This window comes from Malurus melanocephalus, unplaced genomic scaffold (genome assembly GCF_030028575.1).
Source record: "Malurus melanocephalus ecotype Western Australia unplaced genomic scaffold, MMel_1.1 scaffold_248, whole genome shotgun sequence".
In the NCBI taxonomy this organism is placed as follows: Eukaryota; Metazoa; Chordata; class Aves; order Passeriformes; family Maluridae; genus Malurus; species Malurus melanocephalus.
In genome coordinates this window covers 583173-603762 of record NW_026623480.1, presented here as the reverse complement: position 1 = coordinate 603762, position 20590 = coordinate 583173, and the positions used below count along the sequence as shown (strand labels likewise).

The window sequence follows — 20590 nt, the reverse complement described above, 5'->3', positions numbered from 1 at the left end:
ATCATTGTTCCCTGACTGTTACTCTTTATCCGTGTCCTGTGGGCACTGTGTTATTTTGTTGTTGTTGTTGTTAATAAACCCTTTTTTTTCTCTTCACTTTTTTGCCCAGCATCTATTTCTCGTGGTAGGAAAATTATCAAATTTATTTTCCTCTGAAAACATTGTCTCCAAACGGAGACACCTTGCCTTTTAATTGTATCAGTACTGGTTTTTTATTTTTATTTTTTTTTAAACTAAAGCACTCCTTTTGTTCTATCTTTGTTTTGCTTACTAATCATATATCAAGTAAAGTAGCTTATTTTCCATTCCAAGGAGATTATAATTCAGTTGTCCTCATTTCTTGAAGAAAAACAGTACAGGAAAAAAAAAAAAAGAAGGCATTTAATATTTGCATATCAGCTCAACACATTATATCTTTTGAATTTAAATACATTAGGCTTATTTGTAAAATGACTRTTTCAAAACAAGGGTACTCTAAAGTACATTCATAATATTGAAARAGTTTTGATTGCTGAATGAACCTTTTCTGCACTTGCCATTTACAGAAAACCACTTTACAGTCTAATTTAACTTCTGTAGTCTGAGAACAACTCTCTTTGAAACAGCAGGGACAGAAGAAAGCAGACTCTGSAAATTGTGCTTTTCAAGTAATCTTATTTCCTATTAATTTTACCCATTTACCAGGAATTAAAAAGTTTTTAGTTAGGACTTTTCAGGTAATAAAATGTGTCATGTTTTGTAAACTAACATAGTTATTTATTGTTATTTGTGTTGTTATGGCTGTAGCATCCTTAACTTGTGTGCTAACTTGGTTCATGGTCCCAAGCCAGGGATGTGCAGTGGGTACACAAAGCTCAGCTCCCACAGGCCCTCCCTCACTATGAAGACAAATTCTATAATAATTCAGGAGATGCARTCTCTCCAGGCATTGCATGTTGATGGAATTGGTAATAACACATGAGAAATTGTTCTGGTGGAGAAGGAAGATGTAGGAACTGCTATTTTTATTTTAGCCACTCTGCGTTTTCTAGTTATTGCTAAACTGCGCATGTTCTGCTCCACCAGCTTGGTTTTCCTCTTTAAAGGACTTTGAAAACTAGTAGAGATTTGGGAAAATTACATGAAGACAAGGACATGACTCATTGTATATCTCCTCAAAAGTAAAATAGTCCCTATTTCCTCTCTTACTCTTCCAGTAGCCAAGGGGTAACCTCAGAGCTTCGGCCACTGTCCCTCAGACATTGACCTAACAATGCTCTTAAAATATTCCATCACCTCCAGCAGAAGTCAATGTGCTGCCTTTTGCACTTGTGTGGTCTAAAAATATTTTCCACCTATTTACACAAATCAGTATTTACACAATCTCAGCTCTGTGTGCCATTTTTAATAATGCAAAACTGTCAGAAGCACAAGACAGGATGATGCAATATGAAACACTAGATTTAAATTCCCAGAAACAGGAATGCTGACAACACAGGTCAAACTTCCAATAGCTTAATGTGTGTCTTGATATTTCACGAGCTTCTAAGGAGGGAAGAAGTGGGTTGTACAACTTGGATGCAGGCTGATTCAGTGATGTTCTGTCAGGATAAATTTTAGAAATAAAATGGAATGGCACAAAAGCAAAAAACCCAAGACTATGACATTTCTAATTGCTTGAGTATTGAGACCAAACTTCTATTATTCTATGTATCAGTTTTGTGCAATTCAATAAATGGAAGAGTAGCTATTGTCTGTTATATTTAGTTAAAATACACTATTTGTTCCACGATTTTCAAGARTTGCCATAGCTCAGGAGCACAGTACCATCCACATGTCACCACATATCACAGACAGGACCACTACAAGTGACTCTTACAAAAGCTTCCCAATGTATCCCTTTATGAGACTGTGCTTTACTGTAGTTGCAGCTTCCCAGTTTTGGGGTTTGAACAGAATTTCCTAAATCGAGTGTCATTTGTGTGTCACTTTGGGGTAAGATTAATTCAGAACAGCTCAACCAGGCCATAGGTAAGGCAAAAGAAAAGCATGGACTTCAGTGTAATAMAGTTGCCTAAAGGAGAAAAAGTCAAGGTTGAAAGGGCAGCATTAAATTTAAATTTTTAGCCAAGAAAAACAAAAATTGATGTCATTATTACAATTGTAGAGTCAAGTAGTCAGGCTGGGAAACACTAGAGGCAAATACCTACCAAAATAAAGTAGAGGCAGAAGATTGTGAGTACTTTTTATATAAGGCTGTCACAGCAGTGATGGTTGGTAAAAGTAGCGTGGCTTTGGAAACAGAGTTTCAAAATCTCCCACTGAAAACACTAAGATACAGACTTCAAAGAAACATAGGTAAATAAAACTGGGGATATTCTCCACCAAACAAGTCTAGAAATTTCAGGCTWGTCAGCAACATTATACTAAATTTATACTGGCAAAAGTCAAAGCAGAAATAAAGCAACCACCCACGTACAGAAAACAAAATACACATACAAGTTTTTATTTATTTTATTTAGAATTAAAACAAAACATGATGTTTCCATCTAGAAGCYACTGGCATRTGYTGCAGTAAATTCAAACATGGAGAGKTGGGTTTAGCTTTCAGATTCCCCYCAGAYTTCACTTCTTCATTTTGCACCGGAGCTTTGTGCAAGCTCTGACACACCTGAGGACGCATCTGTTTAAGGCAGCCGCTGGAGTTCAAGCTTATCAGCAGACGGTGCTTCAAAGACATCATCCTCAACGCTCTCTTCTATCGGCTTCATCTTTGCCGAAGTTCTCAGATAAGGAGATGTCCGGCCTGGGCCTGTCACAGTTACAAAGAAAACACCAGTTAATCTAAGAACAACAATAGACCTGATACATACGCATGTTTGTCACAAAGTGGACACAAAGTATACACAGTCTGAAAATCCTGCCCTAGTTTCTTCSTGCGAGGATTTTCCAAGTGAAGGTTTCTTTGTTACCTGGCCGCGGGCACCAGGAAATTCTAGACATGGGACACCCACTCTGCTGTGAACCAGCAATGCCTGTTGCTAACCACAGACACCTCATTCTCCCCGAGTTCAGTGCAAACCCYGACTGYACAAGGTGCCCCCTGCTTGTTCCCKGGGGATCATTTTCTCACCCTTACACTCACCCACTGACTCATCTCTGTTCAATCACAGCAGCATGAATGGCTGCCCCAGCTACAAAAGGTGTGTACATCTGCACACTTGCCTGGCTGTGGGGAAAGTTCCTCAGTGCACTTGGAAAATCTTGCATGGGCATATGATCAAAGCCACAATTGCCTTTAAAGCATGAAATCATAGAATATGATGAGTTGGAAGGGACTCATCAGGATCAAGCCCAGCTCCAGGCCCTGCACAGGACACCCCAAAGGTCACACCACATGCCTAAGAGCATTGTCCAAACACTTGAACTCAGATACAAGACTCAAACTCTGTCAGGCTTGGTGTTGGGGCCACTTCCCTGGGCAGCCTGTTCCACTACACAACCAACCTCTGGGTGAAGAGCCTTATCCAAATATCCAGCCTAAACCTCCCCGACACAACTTCATAAGTTTTACCCAGCATGACAATGCAAAACTTATACAAGATGTATATCCCCATAAACAACCACAGAAAAAACCAATACTAACAGGCAAAGGCCACATAACTTTTGACTGACAGTGATTTCACAGCCACAAAACTACCTTTAAAAGCAGCAACTTGTCTGCCAAAGCAGAGCTAACAGAGCTAACACCACAGCTTTTGCTGGCAAGACATTAAATGGAGTTTCTGTGCAAATTACCACAGCAAACTATCTCTATTGCAGTTAAATTTTCAGCATGGTCAAAACAGAGAACWCCTTTGACATCAGCTGAACAGTTCTATTTTCCATCATTCACCCTGAAATTGAATCTACATGTGGACATCTTTTTCTCTCAAGTACCCTATTCTAGATTTAGACCACCACAACAGTATGAGGTTGTAAACAGCCAGTAGGTGATGGCCAAAAAGACCAAAGATGGAAATCTCTGAAACACCATTTGAGAAGAAAACAGCAAGAGATAAAGGTTTTGCTAACAATTTTTTTGCATACAAGCTAAAAATTCAAATATTCTTGAAAAAAAAATACTGATAACCATAACATGCTCTTAATTTTTGAGAATTTTATCAKATATACAGTAAAGTGCTGTGTTAAAGAAGCCCACTTATGAGGAAGGACTTGTTTGCTCCATATGTATTATACACAGAAAACAAAACACAATTGCAGGCAACACCAGCAARTTATTGTATTACTGCATTTTTAAGATGCTTTCACAAAGACACCTTTTGGAATWGGCATTTTAGAACTTCTTATGTTAAAAATTATTATTTTCTTTTAACATTCAAAAACTGCTTAAACTGCCATGATAAAGGGTTACTCAAACACAGTTTCAGATACTGGAATTGTTAAAAATTTCTTTGCACATGGATGTGTTTTATGGCCTAAGCAAAGGATAAYAAGATCAATTAATTGGCTAATGTAAACCATCCAAAGTCTGTGGGTACATCTGGATATAAAATTGACTTTGCTGGGAGGCACTGAAAGGTGGAAGAGTGCTTGAAAATGCTGACTTACAGTTCCAGCTTATTTTTTTTAAATTTTTGTTTTAGTGTAGTTTGTTACTATTTTTAAATGGTTTTCTTCTGTTTAAAAGTACTTAATTCTCTCCAGAAAACAGAAGTAAGCAGCCATAAGTTTGYACAACAGGATCCAATAGAAGGTCTAATTCTTTCAGCCTGTTTGTTTCAAAGACATGCTCTCATTTGCTCCAAATACAAAATTTTGTCTACTGATGCCATTACCCAGTGTTGGACAGATGTTCAAGTGACTGAGTCAGACCTTCTTTTCACTACTTTTTGTTGCCCTTTCTTGAGGGCCTGRACCAAAATACATATTAAAATTCCTGTGAAACCCAATCCTGCTTTGGAAACCACAAGCTGGGAGCATATAATTTGATAATACCACTAAAAGCATTAGCAAACTAAAACCTTTCTACATTGCTGCTTAGCTTAGAAGTTAACAAATAGACCAGCAAATCTGAGATATCTAAGTCAAGTATCACAGAAAAAGAGATTGTATCTCTAATAAATATGTGAATGGCTGTCAAGCAATGGAATTACAGAATACAAACTAATACCAAAATATAATTTAAAGGACTGACAGTACCAAAATATAATTTAAAGGACTGAAAGTCAGGTGAAACTACACTTGTGATCAGGTTGAAACCATTTTTGCTTCACTGAAATTCTGGAAGAAGAGATACACCTATTTCACTTACTAATGGATTACAGACAGACGGACCATGGATGTCAAGCACAAGTGTCACACGATAAACAAACCCCACTTTAATACCTTTTTGAGGATGCCTGCTGAGTTAATGTGATGTTATCAACAGAAAACATCATGCTGCAAACGACTCACTCCGTAAGCATTATAGAACTCTTGTTGGTTATTTCCTTAATATAAAAGCAAACAGTTAGTTGGGTTTCTTAGTTAATTTCAAAACACACTTTTGTTAGTAATTGTAGTTTGGGACCCACTAATTAGTAATTTTAACCCTTTTATTACTAAACACTTAAAAATACTTAATATTATTTCCTTGAGAAAATGAGTCAAAGCTTATAATTTATAGCACTRAAAAAAGCATAATTTCAAAAGCTGTGACTATACAAAAATATAAATGCTCATTTTTTAAAAAATATGGAAATTAGGAGAAGAAAACTTATTTATATTGTAGTCAAAGGTTATATTTGTACTGGGAGGCTTCTTCCCACACAGCAATTGCCTAGCAATGACAAAACAGTACTCCTGTAGAGTTCCTGTACAGGTAAATTACTTAAATTTCTTTTTTTATTCTAATTTTATAAAAAAAAGTTTGTTATTTCCATATGTTTTTCCCAAAAATCTTCACAGGATTTTGGATTGTGTTTGTTTTTTCTAAATAAACAAATGTATGCCTGTAGAAGGAGGCTCCAGGGAACAGCACCGGATCTTTAAACCTCACCACGCGCTTCATACTAAATCTTAAAAAAAAAATCCCAGATAAAAATACCCTGACTGCTGCACTGAGAGCACCCAGGAGAAGTTTTTTGAAAACACAGCAGTGGTAACATGAATGACAGATTTTTTGTTCTGTTTTTCCTGTGATCAGAAAAGAAGTGCATACATGGCCACAATCCACATTGAATACAAATCTTTAAGCAGAGCTCACCTTGGTAGTGACGCCATCATTGGCAATGACAGCACGCAGGAATAACTAACAAGCAATCTTGGCAAAAACAAGGATTGAAGCAATGCAGTTCGAGCAGATAAATAAACCTTTTACAGGAGTCAGAARTGTCACAATCAAAATGCAAAGAGAAATAAATAACTATTTCCTGAGGCTTATGTTGCACTTGTGTAGTGACAATCCCTCTGCCTCCCCAAAAGCAAGGGAAAGYACTTGGGAGGCTGCTGCCTCAGCTGGGCTGAGGAATTTCAGAACATAAAAGACACATAAACCTCTCTCTTTCAGGGAAAGCACACCCTGTGTACAAAAACAAAAAGAAGTTCATAAACCAAGGAAAAGTACAACAGAGAAAAGTGTATTTATCAAGTATGTGCTAAGCATAAATGCATCTTGGGGATTTACATAATTACAGCTGAACTTGTCATGCATTTCAATTATTTTCTTCCAAAGCTGAAATACTGGTGTAAGAATTTTGCTGTTAAGCCTGAAAGAGATATTTTAATTCTAACTAATGGCACAAACACAGTTTGACAATTTCTTTCCAAGTGTACAAATTCACCCCAAGGCTCTCTATGCAAAGGAGCAGCCTCAGTTCCACGGAGCTTTGCTGTGTGTGGAACAGGTGAAAAGCCACTCGGGGGTTAAAGGCAAAGATCAGAGAACAGACCAACACAGGAGACTTCGTGGCAGGAATCTGATCCAGGGTGCCTGATCAAGAAGGGCAAGCAGAAGGAAACCTTCTTTCAACAACTGGATCACAGGCCTTGGTATTTGTGGGGAATTTTAACCACCCCAGGATCTGGTGGAAAGGCAATAGGGTTGGAAGCAGGTAGTCCAGGAGATTTCTGGAACGCAGCAGACAATTTCTTCGCACAAGYGATCGGTGAGGCAGCTAGGGAAGGCGTTCTGCTGGACCTGTCACTGATGAACAAGGAAGAACTCATCAGGGAGATGAAGGCTGATGGTAATGTGGGCTGCAGTGTCCAGGAACTGATGGAGTTCAAGATGCTGAGAGGGGTGCAAGACAAAGAGTAGAATTACACCCCTACCAGACAGGGGACTGTGCCTGCAGGAACCCATGGGACATGGCCTGCTAAGGGACCCAARCACAGATGGTTGCTCTTCAAGGACACGTTCCTCAAAACTCAAGGACAGTCCATTCCTGTGTACAGAAAATTGAGCAAGCATGGCAGAAGGCTGGCACAGAAGAGCAGGAAAGGTCTGACAGAGTCCACACAYAGACATGGAGTGAAAGCAGGGATGAGCTCCGTGGGGGCAATACAGAACCATGGTCCAAGCATGCAGTGATGGAATGAGGGAAGGCAAAGCTCAGCTCAAACTGGATCTAGTGAAGGGCAACAAGAAAGGCCTCCACAAATAAATCAGCAACAAAAGAGAGACCAGGGAAACTGCGAGGCCACAGCTCAGTGATGCACAGGACCCAGGGACATGAAAAAGCCTGAAAAAAGTCAATGCCTTTTTTGTTTTGGGGTTTTGTGTTTTTTTTTATTTACAGGTTTGCTCTGAGGCCTACTAGGCCTCTGCATCTAGCGGTAGAGACTGTGATGCCTGACTGACAGGAAAGCTGGGCTGACTTAGGGAACATGTACATCAACAGGGCAAACACAAGACCCTGGAACCACATGGGCTGCATCCAAGGTGCCAAGTGTTGGCTGACACARTTGCAAGGCCCCTCTCCATCATTTTGGGGAGGTGACTGCAGTCAGGGGAGACAAAAGGCCAACATCACAGCCATCTTAGTGAAGGGCAAGGAGGAGCACCCACAGAACTACGAGCTTGTCAGTCTAAACTCAGTTCCCAGGAAGATTATGGAGCTTGTCTTCCTGGAAGCAATGTCCAAGCACACGAGGGATGGGAAGGTGACTGGGAAAGCCATCATGGATGCTGATTGATCCTACCACTCTGACCACCTTCCACCTTTGGTGGTGAGACAACGAGCTCTGCGGATGAATGGAGTGCAGYGGGTGTTGTTCACCTGGATGGTAGCACAGCCCTCCACAGTCTGCCACAGAATCCTTCCAGACAACTGGGTAAGAAACAGACTGGATATGTGGACCGCAGCTTGGGTGAAAATTTTTTTGTACTGCCAAGTTCACAGGGTGGTGAGCAGCAGAACAAAGTCCAGCTGTCAGGTATTTAATTAGCAACAAAGTCCCTTGAGAGTCTATGCCAAGGCTTATAATAGTCAAGTTATAAATGATCTGGATGATGGGATGGAATGCACTCTTGCCAASTTCACATATAAGAGCCAGGTAGTGAGGGAAACTGCTGACAGGTCAGAGGGTAGGGTAGTGAGCCTGGAYAGGCCATTGGAAACAAGAGAGAAGAACAGACAGAAACTGTGAGTTCAAGAAAGGCAAACCCCTGCACTTGGGACAGGACACACTGACACAGCATTGCAGCCTAGCCCCAGCTGGTTGGAAAGCAGCTTTGCAGAAACAGACCTGGGAGTCCTGCTGGACATGAAATCGAACACGAGTCAGCAGAGTGCCCCCGCAGTGAAGAGTGCCATCCATACACTGTGCCACATCAGCAGCATAAATCGAGCCATAGAAGCAAGAGCATGGTCAGCAGGTCAATGGAAGAGATAAATCCCCTCTATCTGGTATTGGTGAGACAGGATCTGGAGAGCTGTGCCCAGTTTTGTGCCTCCCTGTACAGGASAGACATGGACATACTGGAGCAAGAGCAAGTGGAGTGCAACCAGGATGGCCAGAGGCTGGAGCAGTGACAGAGAGGCTGTGAGAGCTGGATGTGCTCAGCCCGAGGAACAGCTCCCAGGGGATCTGACTCCTGCCTTTGCCTGCCTAATGGAAGGGCACATAGAAGACAGAGCCAGACTCTTCACAGACAGAGGCATGAACCAAAGGACAAAGGACAAACTTGGAAATATTCAAAGCTTGACTAGACATGGCCCTCTTCTAGCTGACCTTGATTTGGACATAAGATTGGACCTGATGCTCTCCAGAAGTCCCTTTCTACCTCAACTGTACTGTGATTCCAGACTGTCCTGTCTGCAGGGAAGAGAGGAGAAAGAGACAACAATACTGGAATTGTCATCAAACTATAGTGTCACCCTTGATATTCTTATGGGGTGAAGCACTAGCAGGGCTTTTGCCTCCATCTCTATCTGGGTATGCAGACTATACCAATGTCAAGGACTAAAACCAGATAGACCCTCCAAGTCTGAAGGTGTTCCTGGATGACAACTGTGAGGAACAATGGAAAACAGATAATTAAACAGAAAAAYGCAAATATTTGTAAACATTTCCTCTTCTTAGCAGAGACTTTAACCATAACAAGTAACCGGCAGTGATTTTTTTCCTCATATTTTTGAATTCTAATCACTAAAAAATATATCCCCAATCAAAATAAATAATCCTATATGATCTTTTTAAATGCCAGTAAACTAACAGCTTGTGCCAAATGCAAAAATTGAGCATTCTTGGGAGTTTTTTTGTTCAAATGCTACTTTCAGAATTCAGCCTAATGTTGAAGATTATGTTCAGATGAACTAAAAACAAACAACAGCAAAAGCCTAGAAAGAAAAATTTAGAATATTTCCAAAAAGGAATAAATTACTAGAATAGAAGCAAAAAGGTCAGGCCTGGTTTATTCTCCCACTTCATCTGTTCTCTACTACTCCTGTCATAAAAAGCACAGGAGAGGAGAGTTTGACAGGATACTTGGAGATTATCCAAAAATATTTGTTGTATACCACATTTCTGCAGACCCTGGCAATACAAACTATCTCAGGAGGAAAAGCGGAACACCAAGTTGCTCGCAYTGTACATTCAGTTTTGCCCTATTACTATAAACATTGCATATCATGTTTAAACATAAACATTATGCCWAAGATTATTATCACACATGCTAGGGGCTTTTTCCCCATGAAGATACATGAGGTACCTTCATTTAGCACACAAAACCTCATGAATCTAATGCCTGCCCTATAGTTAGGTCCCTTCATTCAGCTGATGCACAGCAGCACCAAAAAAAGCTACAATCTGCTCCCACAGAGGGCAACAGAAGTTGTACAGTTGTCTCTAATGGTCAACCCATTTCAAAGCTGGCACAAACTATTCTAAGCACTCACGAAGAGAGGATGCAGAGGAAGTCCCACGAAGAAACATCTGCAAGCCATCCTCGCTGTCACTGGTACTGGCCATACTGTTCCTCATCTGCATCACAGAGAGCTGAGAGCAAAGGCTGGGCTGACGATCAATCTTCTTTGAAGCCTGAAAAAGAAAACAATTATTATTTTAAAAAAATATATCAAGCAAATTAAAAGAAAAATGGAAAATCATTGTTTCCTTTGTAGTAGATGCTCTGGTCTCAGCTACAGTTATGCAAGAAAATTGTTATAGGAGAAGATTCCAGGCAGTGTAAATCAATTTAAATGACAATAGAAAATGCCAGTAATACACTGGAATKAGAACATTGACAAGTATGAAACTGCACATTAATTATTCAATTTCAAATGCTTTTGCACTGAAATTTTCATRTATTTTCTTACAGAAAGCTTAGGGKTTATTATCTGGTAATTCATTATTTAAGTATGATGCTCTGCAATTAAGTGTAGTCTCCATGATGAGCCTGGCCCTCCTTGCTAAACAGAACAGCATGCTATATATAGAGGCAATTTATAACCTCACAGAAACGTGTTCATTTTCCTGGCCTTTCATTTCATCATGCTGAAAACTGGTGAATGTCATTCCTTCCCAGTAGATGGCCATTTGGCTCTTGATTCTACTGCAGACCAAATGCATCAAATGAACATTATCCTCTGCCTGTCAAATSGTCTGAGGAGCTTCCATTTTGCTTTGAGTAGCCTTCCTGAGAAGCCTTTGTACTACAACATTTATATGAAGCTATGCATTGTACCTCGTTAGGTATTACTGCAAGTCAGAATGCTATTTTAGGTAGATGTGAAAGGCAGCAATCAATGACAAGTCTATAATGGATAACTCCACTTTATTGAATTTTAARTCAGGAACTAGTATCCTATTTCATGCAGTAAGGAATGACTATTTCCCCCACGCTACTGAAAATCTCCTTAGGTAGGAGAAAATCACAAGCTTCCCAACGAAATTAATTAATACTTACCTGTTTTTCAACAACAAAAAAAGATTTGATAGTTTTACCTGCTTACTACCATCTTGAATATGAATAATCAATACTCAATTTATTTCAGTGGTCCCCTAAGTACAGAAATCAACCACAACGTTTTCTGGTGAGATTGATACCAGTTRAAGGCATTAAAGACACCAATAATATTTATATTTGACAGTGAAGCTTGTGAGAGGTGACATGTACATAGAGTGCTGGCAATGGGAAAATTAAGAACTTATTTGACAGTTCTAATCCTGAGTTATGTAGCAAGAGCTCGTGCAACAGGATTTTTATTTTAGGAAGAATAAAAAGATACTACAAATTTCCCAAATGCTCACTCAATTTTTACAACATACATTTTCAAAACTTACTATAATAAACCAAMTACAATAATGTTAAATTTATGTGACTACTGCAACTAAAATTAAGWCTCAGTACAAACTGAAGTTAAAGTGTGCAGATTTTGAGTCAAAGGAGGGGTAAAATTTGTTGGAATTTTTAATATTTAGAAGGTGTGATAAGGACTAAGKAAGGAGACAAAATGAAACTAAACCAAGATAGTTAATACATTCATAACTACAGCCAGACCATTTACCAGGACACCTAAAACACACTCCCTCTACAGGCAAAGAAATGTGTTATATTCAGACTGCTTGATGTTTTATACTTATTTATATTTCATATGCATTTCATGATTACTTCCACTAACTGCATCATATCAACATAATGTTTGCTCTCTTTTTTTTTCATTTGCAACTCTCAAAGACATGTTGAAATTATTCTTCTGAGAAATCAGTATTACATAATCATTTGCCCGCAGAAAGAAATTTTTTTAAGAAAAAACTCTGAAGCTTCTTTGTACAAAGGTATTCATTTGTTTGTGAGAAGGGACATCCAGGGAGAAGCATCTTTTTAGCTACTTGCCATCATGTTTAACAGCTAGAAATATTTCCACAAGCTGATCTGTTCTGAATCTCAGTTACTCATCTTTCTTGTACATTGCTGTGCTAACTTCAACCAATATTGCTTCTGACAGAARTGCTGCACTGACTCACACCTTGGCACTAAAAGGCCACGAGTGTGCACTCAGCAGMTGATGGCAGCAGGTTAAAATAAGGTGCTTTAAGCGCATTTAAAATTGAAGTGAAAACACATTTGTGTGTGGGAGGAAAATGCCCAAACAAAACTTAGTTGCTTACCTTGTCATTTAAAGTTGGGTCATTCAATGAATAAAGTTTATTTGTAATATCTTTGCCAATAAGGTATTTAAAGATCTCATAAAGAAATGGCTCAGACTCCAGAAAGTAAGTCAGCCTTTCCCTGGACCAGCACAGGAACTTGCAGTTATCATCTGCAATAATGGTGACCTGAAAAAAAAAAAAGCATGCTCAGAATTAGCATATMTAAGAATATTTTAAGATGATCACTTAAAGTCATCACTTAAAGATGAGCACTTAAACATGCTTTAAAAATAAATGATACTATTTTATTTATGCCTTCAGTTAAAATAACTCTTAAGGCCATAAGGTTTTTTGGTATCCCTTAGAATGTGATATTTAACAAATTTAAAAATKCTTTGTTATTTATTATTGTTACATTTTCAACTAGTATGTGTAGCCAGTTTGTTTTTCAGAAAACTTGGGAGGGATAAWAACAGGGAAAAATATGTCATGAGTTCCAAGATTGTGAAAGCATTTACATAAGAAATTTATACATTATGTCAGTCCTATAATGGTGACAGTATTTGCAAAAGGCCTATATGTAGCTTGGTTTTATTTTACATCACTGTCACCAAACAGRAAAAACTGGTATCACTCAAAGGTCTCCATCAAAGAGTTTTTAGTGATTAAAAAAAATTTTTCCATCTTCTTCTCATAACTGTCAGCCCTGCTGATTGCACAAATACCACTTTGTACTGTTTGYTCAGTTATTGATAATCCAGGTATGGGTAATCACAGGGGAGCTTGCTCCCTCTCATGGAAGGCTRGACCTGCCAAGTTTGTCCCCCTACGCCAGCAGAGGGCAATGACACACCAAAACCTACACTGGCCAGACCCAGGGACATGTTTTGCAAGGGGAAACCAGGCGTCTGTGAATAAATCAGGCGCTCTCTGCTCTTACAAGATAATGTCACATCCTGAAAAAAACAATCAAACCCCATAAAGTCCAAGAAATAATGGAAAACTGTCATGTATCCATGTATTTTTAAGTCCACAGTCCACTTGTAATACAAGCCACAGRCTGAGGAAGAATTCGACAGCATTGCCAGCAGATGGGGTCCTTAAGACTGAATCTGCATGCTCTCGAAACAGCACGGCTGACAGTRTCAGTGTGGCAGTAACAAGCAGAACTCACGAGTAAAGGATGGACTCTTCTCCAGATTACAATAACTTCCAAGGCAGACAGAAGTCGAGGTCTGACCCCTTTCCCTTGACAGGGACTGATTTGTATSCAGCTGCTTCCAAGAGAAAGGGGCTGTGCCAAGAGGGCAGCCAGGCTGCGGGACACCTCAATGCGTGAAGTGAATGCATCTGGACAAGTCTCTCCCCCTGGCTCTAAGCCGAATGTTTGACTGGAACATATGACATCAATCACTGATTTTAGAGTCTACGCTGCTCTCCCACCCTACCCTTCTGCCCTGGTACCAGTGGGGATGTATCAGTCACAGTCCAGTCATTATTACACATACCTAGCTAAATAACATCAAGAGAGGTAGCAAAAAAGCCATTTCTATGGGAACAAAACCCCTTCTCGAACAGTATTCCATCCCCCAAAGTATAATAAAATATATTCAATATACTAGAATAATTACACTGCTAGAGCCATATACCCTTATTGTTCCCCATACGAATATTTTTATTCAAAACACTAGAAAACTTTCAGCTTATGATGCTTTAACAAATTGCAAAACGACARAAGTATTAATACACTTATTTAAATACCAATTTCTAATTACTAGCGCCTGAACTTCTAGACTTTTATTTTTACAATAATAATTTTTCCCTTTTTCTTTTTTTGAACCAGTGATGAGACCTGTTCATATAATCTTTTTCCATCAAAACTGCTTCTTAAATTATTTGTCCCGAACAAGCCCTTAATACAAAACAAACGTGGAAACAGTATAAAAGAGAACAGAATAGCAAAAGGCAGACTGTTCAGGAAACACCACYGTAGTACTGTTTTGCAGCATTTAATTTTAAAAGTTATTCTTGATATAGTCCATCTTTGAGCACCTATGCTAAAAGGTTAGCAAAATTATGGGAGTCAAACAGTTGATCACTGTTGATCAAATTTATACTCTATTTTTTAAATGGTCTCATCAGCTCCTATCCAATGACATTTAAAACAAAGTGTACCTGGAATTTCTCACCCCGGTTCATCTGCGTTGATCGAAATTCAGGAGAATCTATAAAGGCACAGGGGTAAATATTATGCAGAAAATGTCCTCGATAAGACACCTTCATTCTGGAAATAAAAATGTATGAAACAATATTTTAAAATCACGGAGGCTGAATTTTTTAGTCCAAACATGGGTAGGACTATTGACAAAGGTAAAGCAGAAGGTAACAGGAAAAAATATGTTCACTTCCCAGAGCTACCCGGTTTTTGTCTTAAATTCCCACTGATTTCAAGCAGAACAGGCTGCCAGACAAACAGAGAATTGAACAAGGTATCCACAAAACATTATTATTCAATATGAGAAAGGTTATTTTRTACAGCCAGACCAAAATCAGGCTTYCCTTAGGTARGTAGCTTTGTGGTAAGGAGGAAGCAAAACAACGAAGCCTGACATCTTTGCTGTCAACAGAAACTGGTTAAAATATTGGCCAGAATTCAGTATGAGTTTCAAGATTGTGGCTTGGCCATAGGTTTATATTTTACCCTTTCTCACCCGGGTTCTGTTTTTCTCTGGGCAGTGCACCTGCCCCTTTCCACTTTCATGTACAGGCGCAATGAATCAATTCCAAAGGCCTGCTGTTTTAAAGCCTTCTGGAGGGATGCTTTTCCTTTCCTCATGCACAATATTTTTTGACCTTAAAACTTGAGAATGGACTGAGTAGATGATTTAGATATCTAAGTTTCAAACAAATCTCTTGCTTGTTTTGGAAGACACTGTCTTTGGAAGACACTTATATTAGACAAATATAATTCCTAAAGTCCATGCAGCTGCACACCGAGGTGGATACACAGTACGGTACCAATAAGAGATATCACMATCTTCTGAAAATGGTGTCACAAAATGGTCTAAAAGTATAGACTATTTACTGTAGTCCATAACACACCACAAACAATAACATTGTAAAAGCTAAAAAAAACCTCAATAATTTTCTAACTTATTCAACCATTACACAAAGCATAAGACTGTCCCCAAGCTTTTACAGAACCTACTTCCCCTTCAGCAGGATGCTTAGCCTATCATCAACTGATGTTTTATCTTCTGCTGCATAGGCTTGACCTGTCTTTAAAGTCTGAATGTTGCAGAATTGTCCAGTTAGTCTTTGGAAGAGCTCTGGAGGCACATGGAGAGGTTCAAACATTCTCTTGTAGAGGCTGCTAAGCTCCTTCTCTATCTTGATCTAGATTGGAGAAACAAGAGACACGAATAAACACAGAATAATTAGTTAAAAACGGGTAAGACTGCTCACAGGCTTGAGCTTRAGGAACATCTTTGGCTTCATTATGCTTAAGCAAGGAAAGAAGTGGTAAATGTGTGATGTCTATCCACAAGCACTGCCTATGACAGGGTGACCAAAACCTTATCTAAAATTAGCCAGGCTGGCACATTGGTGCTTTAGAATGCTTYTCCATCCAAGTGGCACATTAAATCACACACAAGGAGCCTTCTGAGTCTTCTGTTGATGTAGCAGTGAATAGGACTTGGGCAAGAATTAAACRGAGAAAAAAATGAGGTTGTCTTTCACACCGCATGCACGCGTCACTCTGGCTATTGCCTCAGGCTCTCCTGGGAGCTCCTCTCATCCCTGAGCTTCTTGGCTTACTTGCAGTAGAAAAACAAACCAATTATATTCAAACCACATGTGATGAGGGAGGAAAAAAAAAAACCAAATCCCAAAAACATCGCCAGCTGAACATTCCACATCTAAGAGCCCACCCAAACTCAGGCAGCAGCAATGAGGGAAAGGATGTTGGCTGAAATCCCAAGCCTGGAAGTCTTTCCTGAATGTAGGCAGCAGGGGACGAGACAATATTACAGCCTTCCTRAAAGCAGAAGCAGCCTGAATAAAGCCTGCATATTTTCTGTGAGGGAAACAAATTAGAACAATAAGCAGCAGATAATGAAAGAAGTAAAATATACATAGAACAGTGAATAAGGAAAAGCAACCAAGAAAAAATAGCAGAGAAGAAAAGAAAGAGATAGTTTTCTGATTCATGTTCTGACCCTATCCTGCCTCCAGGGCCTGCAGGTCCTTTTCTACAAAGCTGCTTTCCAGCTGGTCAGCCCATGGCATGTACTGATCCATGTGGTTATYCCTCTTCTGGTGCAGGACTCTAATTTTTGTTGAACTCCATGAGGTTCCTRTTGGCTCATTTCTYCAGCCTGCTGAGGCTCCTCCAGATGGATTCCCAACTTCCGGGCCATCAGCCACTCCTCACAGTTTTGTCTCATCAGGGTACGCATCTGCCCCACCATCCAGATCATGAATGAAGATGTCAAACAGTGCTGGGACTAGCACTGGCCCTGAGGTTACACATCTCCAACTAAACTTCTTACCTCTCATTACCACACTCAGCCCAGCCCTTCCGCCAGATTTCAATCCAACTCACTGTGTCCTCATCCAGGCCACACTTCAACAGATTCTCTATCAGGATTTTACAGAAGATAGTGTTGAAAACCCTACTGAAATTAAGGCAGAGGGCACTCGCCATCCTCAGCTTTTTGGTCAGTCACTTCATCACAGGTTATTCTAGAACGGGTTAGAAGGGACCTTAAGGATCATCTAGTTCCAATCCCTCTGCCATGGGCAGGGACATCTTCCACTAGACCAGGTGGCTCAGAGCTCCATCCAGCCTGACCTTGAACACTTCTGGCATCTAGAGCTTCTCCGGGCAACCTGTTCCAGTGCTTCAGCACCCTTAGAGCAAAGACTTTGTTCCTAATATCTAATCTAAACCTCCTCTCAGTTTGAAGCCATTCCCCTAGTCCTGTCACTATAAGCTCTTGTAAAATGTTCATCCCCATCCTTCTAGGAGGCTCCATTCAAGTACTGGAAGGCTGCAATCTGGCCACCTCAGAGCCTTCTCTTTTCCAGGCTGACCACCTCCAATTCTCCCAGCCTTTCCTCACAGAAGAAGTGGCCTATCTCTGTGCTCGGGATCCCAGAGCACTCCAGGTAGGGTCTCATCAGAGCAATCACCTCCCTTACCCTGCTGGCCACACAGCTTTTGATGCAGCCCAGGATATGATGGGATTTCTGTGGCTGTGAGTGTGCACTGCCAGGTCAAGTCCAGCCTCTCCAAGTCCTTCTCATCAGGGCTGCTCTCAATCTGTCCATCTCTCAGCCTGTGTTGATACTGGGGGTTTCCCCAACCCAGGAGCCTCAGCAGGCTGGAGAAATGGGCCAACATTTGATCACATTACACTTCATGAGATTTCCATTGGCACACTTTTCCAGCTTGTTCCAATCCCTCTGGCTGGCATCCCATCCTTCAGGTGTGTCAAACAACACAGCTTGGTGTCACCTATAAACCTGTTGAGGGTGCACTCAATCCCTCTATGACATCAATGAAGAAAGTAAATAACACTGGTCCCAATACAAACCCAAAAGGGACAGCACTTGTCACTGATGTCCACCAGGATTCTGAACCACTGACCATTACCCTCTGGCTGTGACCATTCAGTCTCTTATCCATCTATTATCAAGTTGGTTAAGCATGACTTTCCTTTGGCAAATCCTTGCTGACCACTCATGTGCATAGAAATGTGCTTCATGTGCATAGAAATGGTTTCCAGGACTATCTATTCCTTCTTTTCAGAGACCAAGTTGAGGCTGCAGCTCCCTGGGTTCTCSTTCTTGCCCTTTTTGAGGAAAGAAGTGGCATTTGCTTTCCTCCATTCCTCACACACTTCTCTCAGTCACCACCATTATTCCAAGACTATCAAGAATGGCCTTGCAGGGACATCAGATCTTGTGGTTGTGTGCCATCAGGGCTCATGGACTTATTATGGCCAGTGCATCACCCGTTACCCTGGTTTCACACTGAATCAATTACTAGTTAAAGATTCAACCAGCAACTCTATTTATATGAAATTCAGGTATTGAAYTTCTTGTATATTCTTTATGCCAAAATCTTTAATACCTCAGAGGGCATCAACACAACAAAACAAGCATTAAAAACAAACCCACAACAGAAATTGTATTGTGTTGTGTTAAGGACTGTTCTGAGATGTTTGATTTCAAAATATGTTCCATATACCCACAAAGCCAGATGACTCTGTTTTGCCAACATGTTCTCCAGGACCACTTTTGTTTTTAACRGCTATACCAATTTAAGTTAAGAAAGAGGTGAAAATTAAAGAAATATATTTTCATCAGAAAAAGGAATTTAAATAGCTCGCAAGATTCCTGAATCCAAAACCATGCACAGAGTTTTGGCCCTGGAGTGTTAATGCAGTCCCTTAACTGGCACATGGTTCATGTTTCATGGTTTTCCTCTGGAGTGTAATCCTTTGAGGGGAAAGCAGGTGTAGCCACTTTCTTAAAGACCGATCAGATTGCAGACTGTGGCTGTGCTTTTGATGGGCTCCCTTRTAACAGGCTATTCACCCTCCCCATGCACAGCTGACTGCTCCTCCAGTCATGCTTGTGGGTCATAYTCCAAACAAGCCATATGGGTAGGTGTAATGTCTTGTTCAGCAGGGGTTGAAATATTCTGGGATGCTGCCAGAACTCCGAGTCAGGCACTGATTAGACTCAGCTTCCACTCAGACTAAAAAAGCCAACTTCAYAAAGCTCCAAGGAATCAAAACCACAGAAATAATCTTCTGGTCAGAAAAGAAACTCACTGTGATTTTGCAAGCTCCATTTAATAAAATAAATATTTAACAACTAAACWTATCAATTATTCATTTTGTAATATGACTAACTTGTAATTATTCTTCCATTCCTTTCTTTCCTTTGAAAGATCTTTTGTGAGAATGACCAGAACTGATTGAGATRGGCAACACAATAGCTGCAGAGAGAAAAATCCCATTCAAAAATGAGTTCCTAAGAATTTTAATTTTTCCCCTATTCTTTATCTTCCTATAGGAAGGACACTTTAAAAAGCCTTTGGGTTCATAAAAAACCTGTYAGACAGCTAAAAAGATGCATAACTACCAGGCATCATTTCAAGTAAGCTTGTTGATCATAGTTTGCAACAAAGATTCATCCATTTTTAATATTTATTGAAAGTTTTATGTATTACAGCAACTAAAATAGCATAATATTGTTCATGCAATGTTCATAAATACTGTAATTTCTTAATGGAAAGAAGACTACTGAAATTAAGTCTTAAAATATAAAGAAACAGCACTACCTAGCTAGTCTATCAGAACAAATTTTTGGCTAAGCTTTTAAGTTGCACAGGTCACATAGCCCTATTGAAGGTAACCTTTGGGTGAATCTGCGCTCTATACTGCAGGAACACTGCAGTATAGGTAGAGCCTCTTCCTTTTTTAACACGTGCACTCAATTTATCAACTTGTTGCAGACAGATGCAATTTAACCTTTAGCCTCTTTTTATATGCTGTGGTTGCCTGCCAGAGTGTGAATGGTGCAGAGTTTATGGGAGTGCCAAGCACCTAGGTTCTGGCAGTGGCCAAGGGCTACAGAAAGAGAAACCAAAGTTGAAGGCAGGTCCTCCAGGCCTTCCTCTATTWGAAGCAATTTTTTACCAACTTTGGTGAGTATATCAGTCAAGTTTCATCTTCTTACACAATTCCTTCTTTTTATATCCACCTACAGAGTACTTCAATCACTTTTACCACTTAACCTAACTCCTACAAGTAATTCTGCTAACAAGTTTACTAGAAGATTTAAGCAAAAAAAGCTGTCTCTTCAATAGGATGAAATCTATACCATAATGCACAAAATACCCCAACCCATGCCAACAYAGCTTTTAGTAGACAACTGTAATTACAGCAGAATATTTTTCTTTCTTCATTCAGTATTGATTTACATATTGCAAGGTGATTTTTTTGTTTTTTCATTT

General features: G+C 39.8%; 1 protein-coding gene across 1 annotated transcript in view; it reads right to left on the bottom strand.

The window, feature by feature from the left end:
- Positions 1–5955: 5955 nt before the first annotated feature.
- The window catches only part of BVES (blood vessel epicardial substance), a 46700-nt gene continuing 32065 nt past the window's right edge, over positions 5956–20590 (bottom strand). The window contains 5 exon segments of the mRNA XM_057375405.1: positions 5956–7165; positions 10362–10503; positions 12577–12744; positions 14734–14842; positions 15767–15954. Of these exon segments, the coding sequence (XP_057231388.1) occupies positions 7137–7165; positions 10362–10503; positions 12577–12744; positions 14734–14842; positions 15767–15954 (636 nt within the window). The 3' untranslated portion in view covers positions 5956–7136.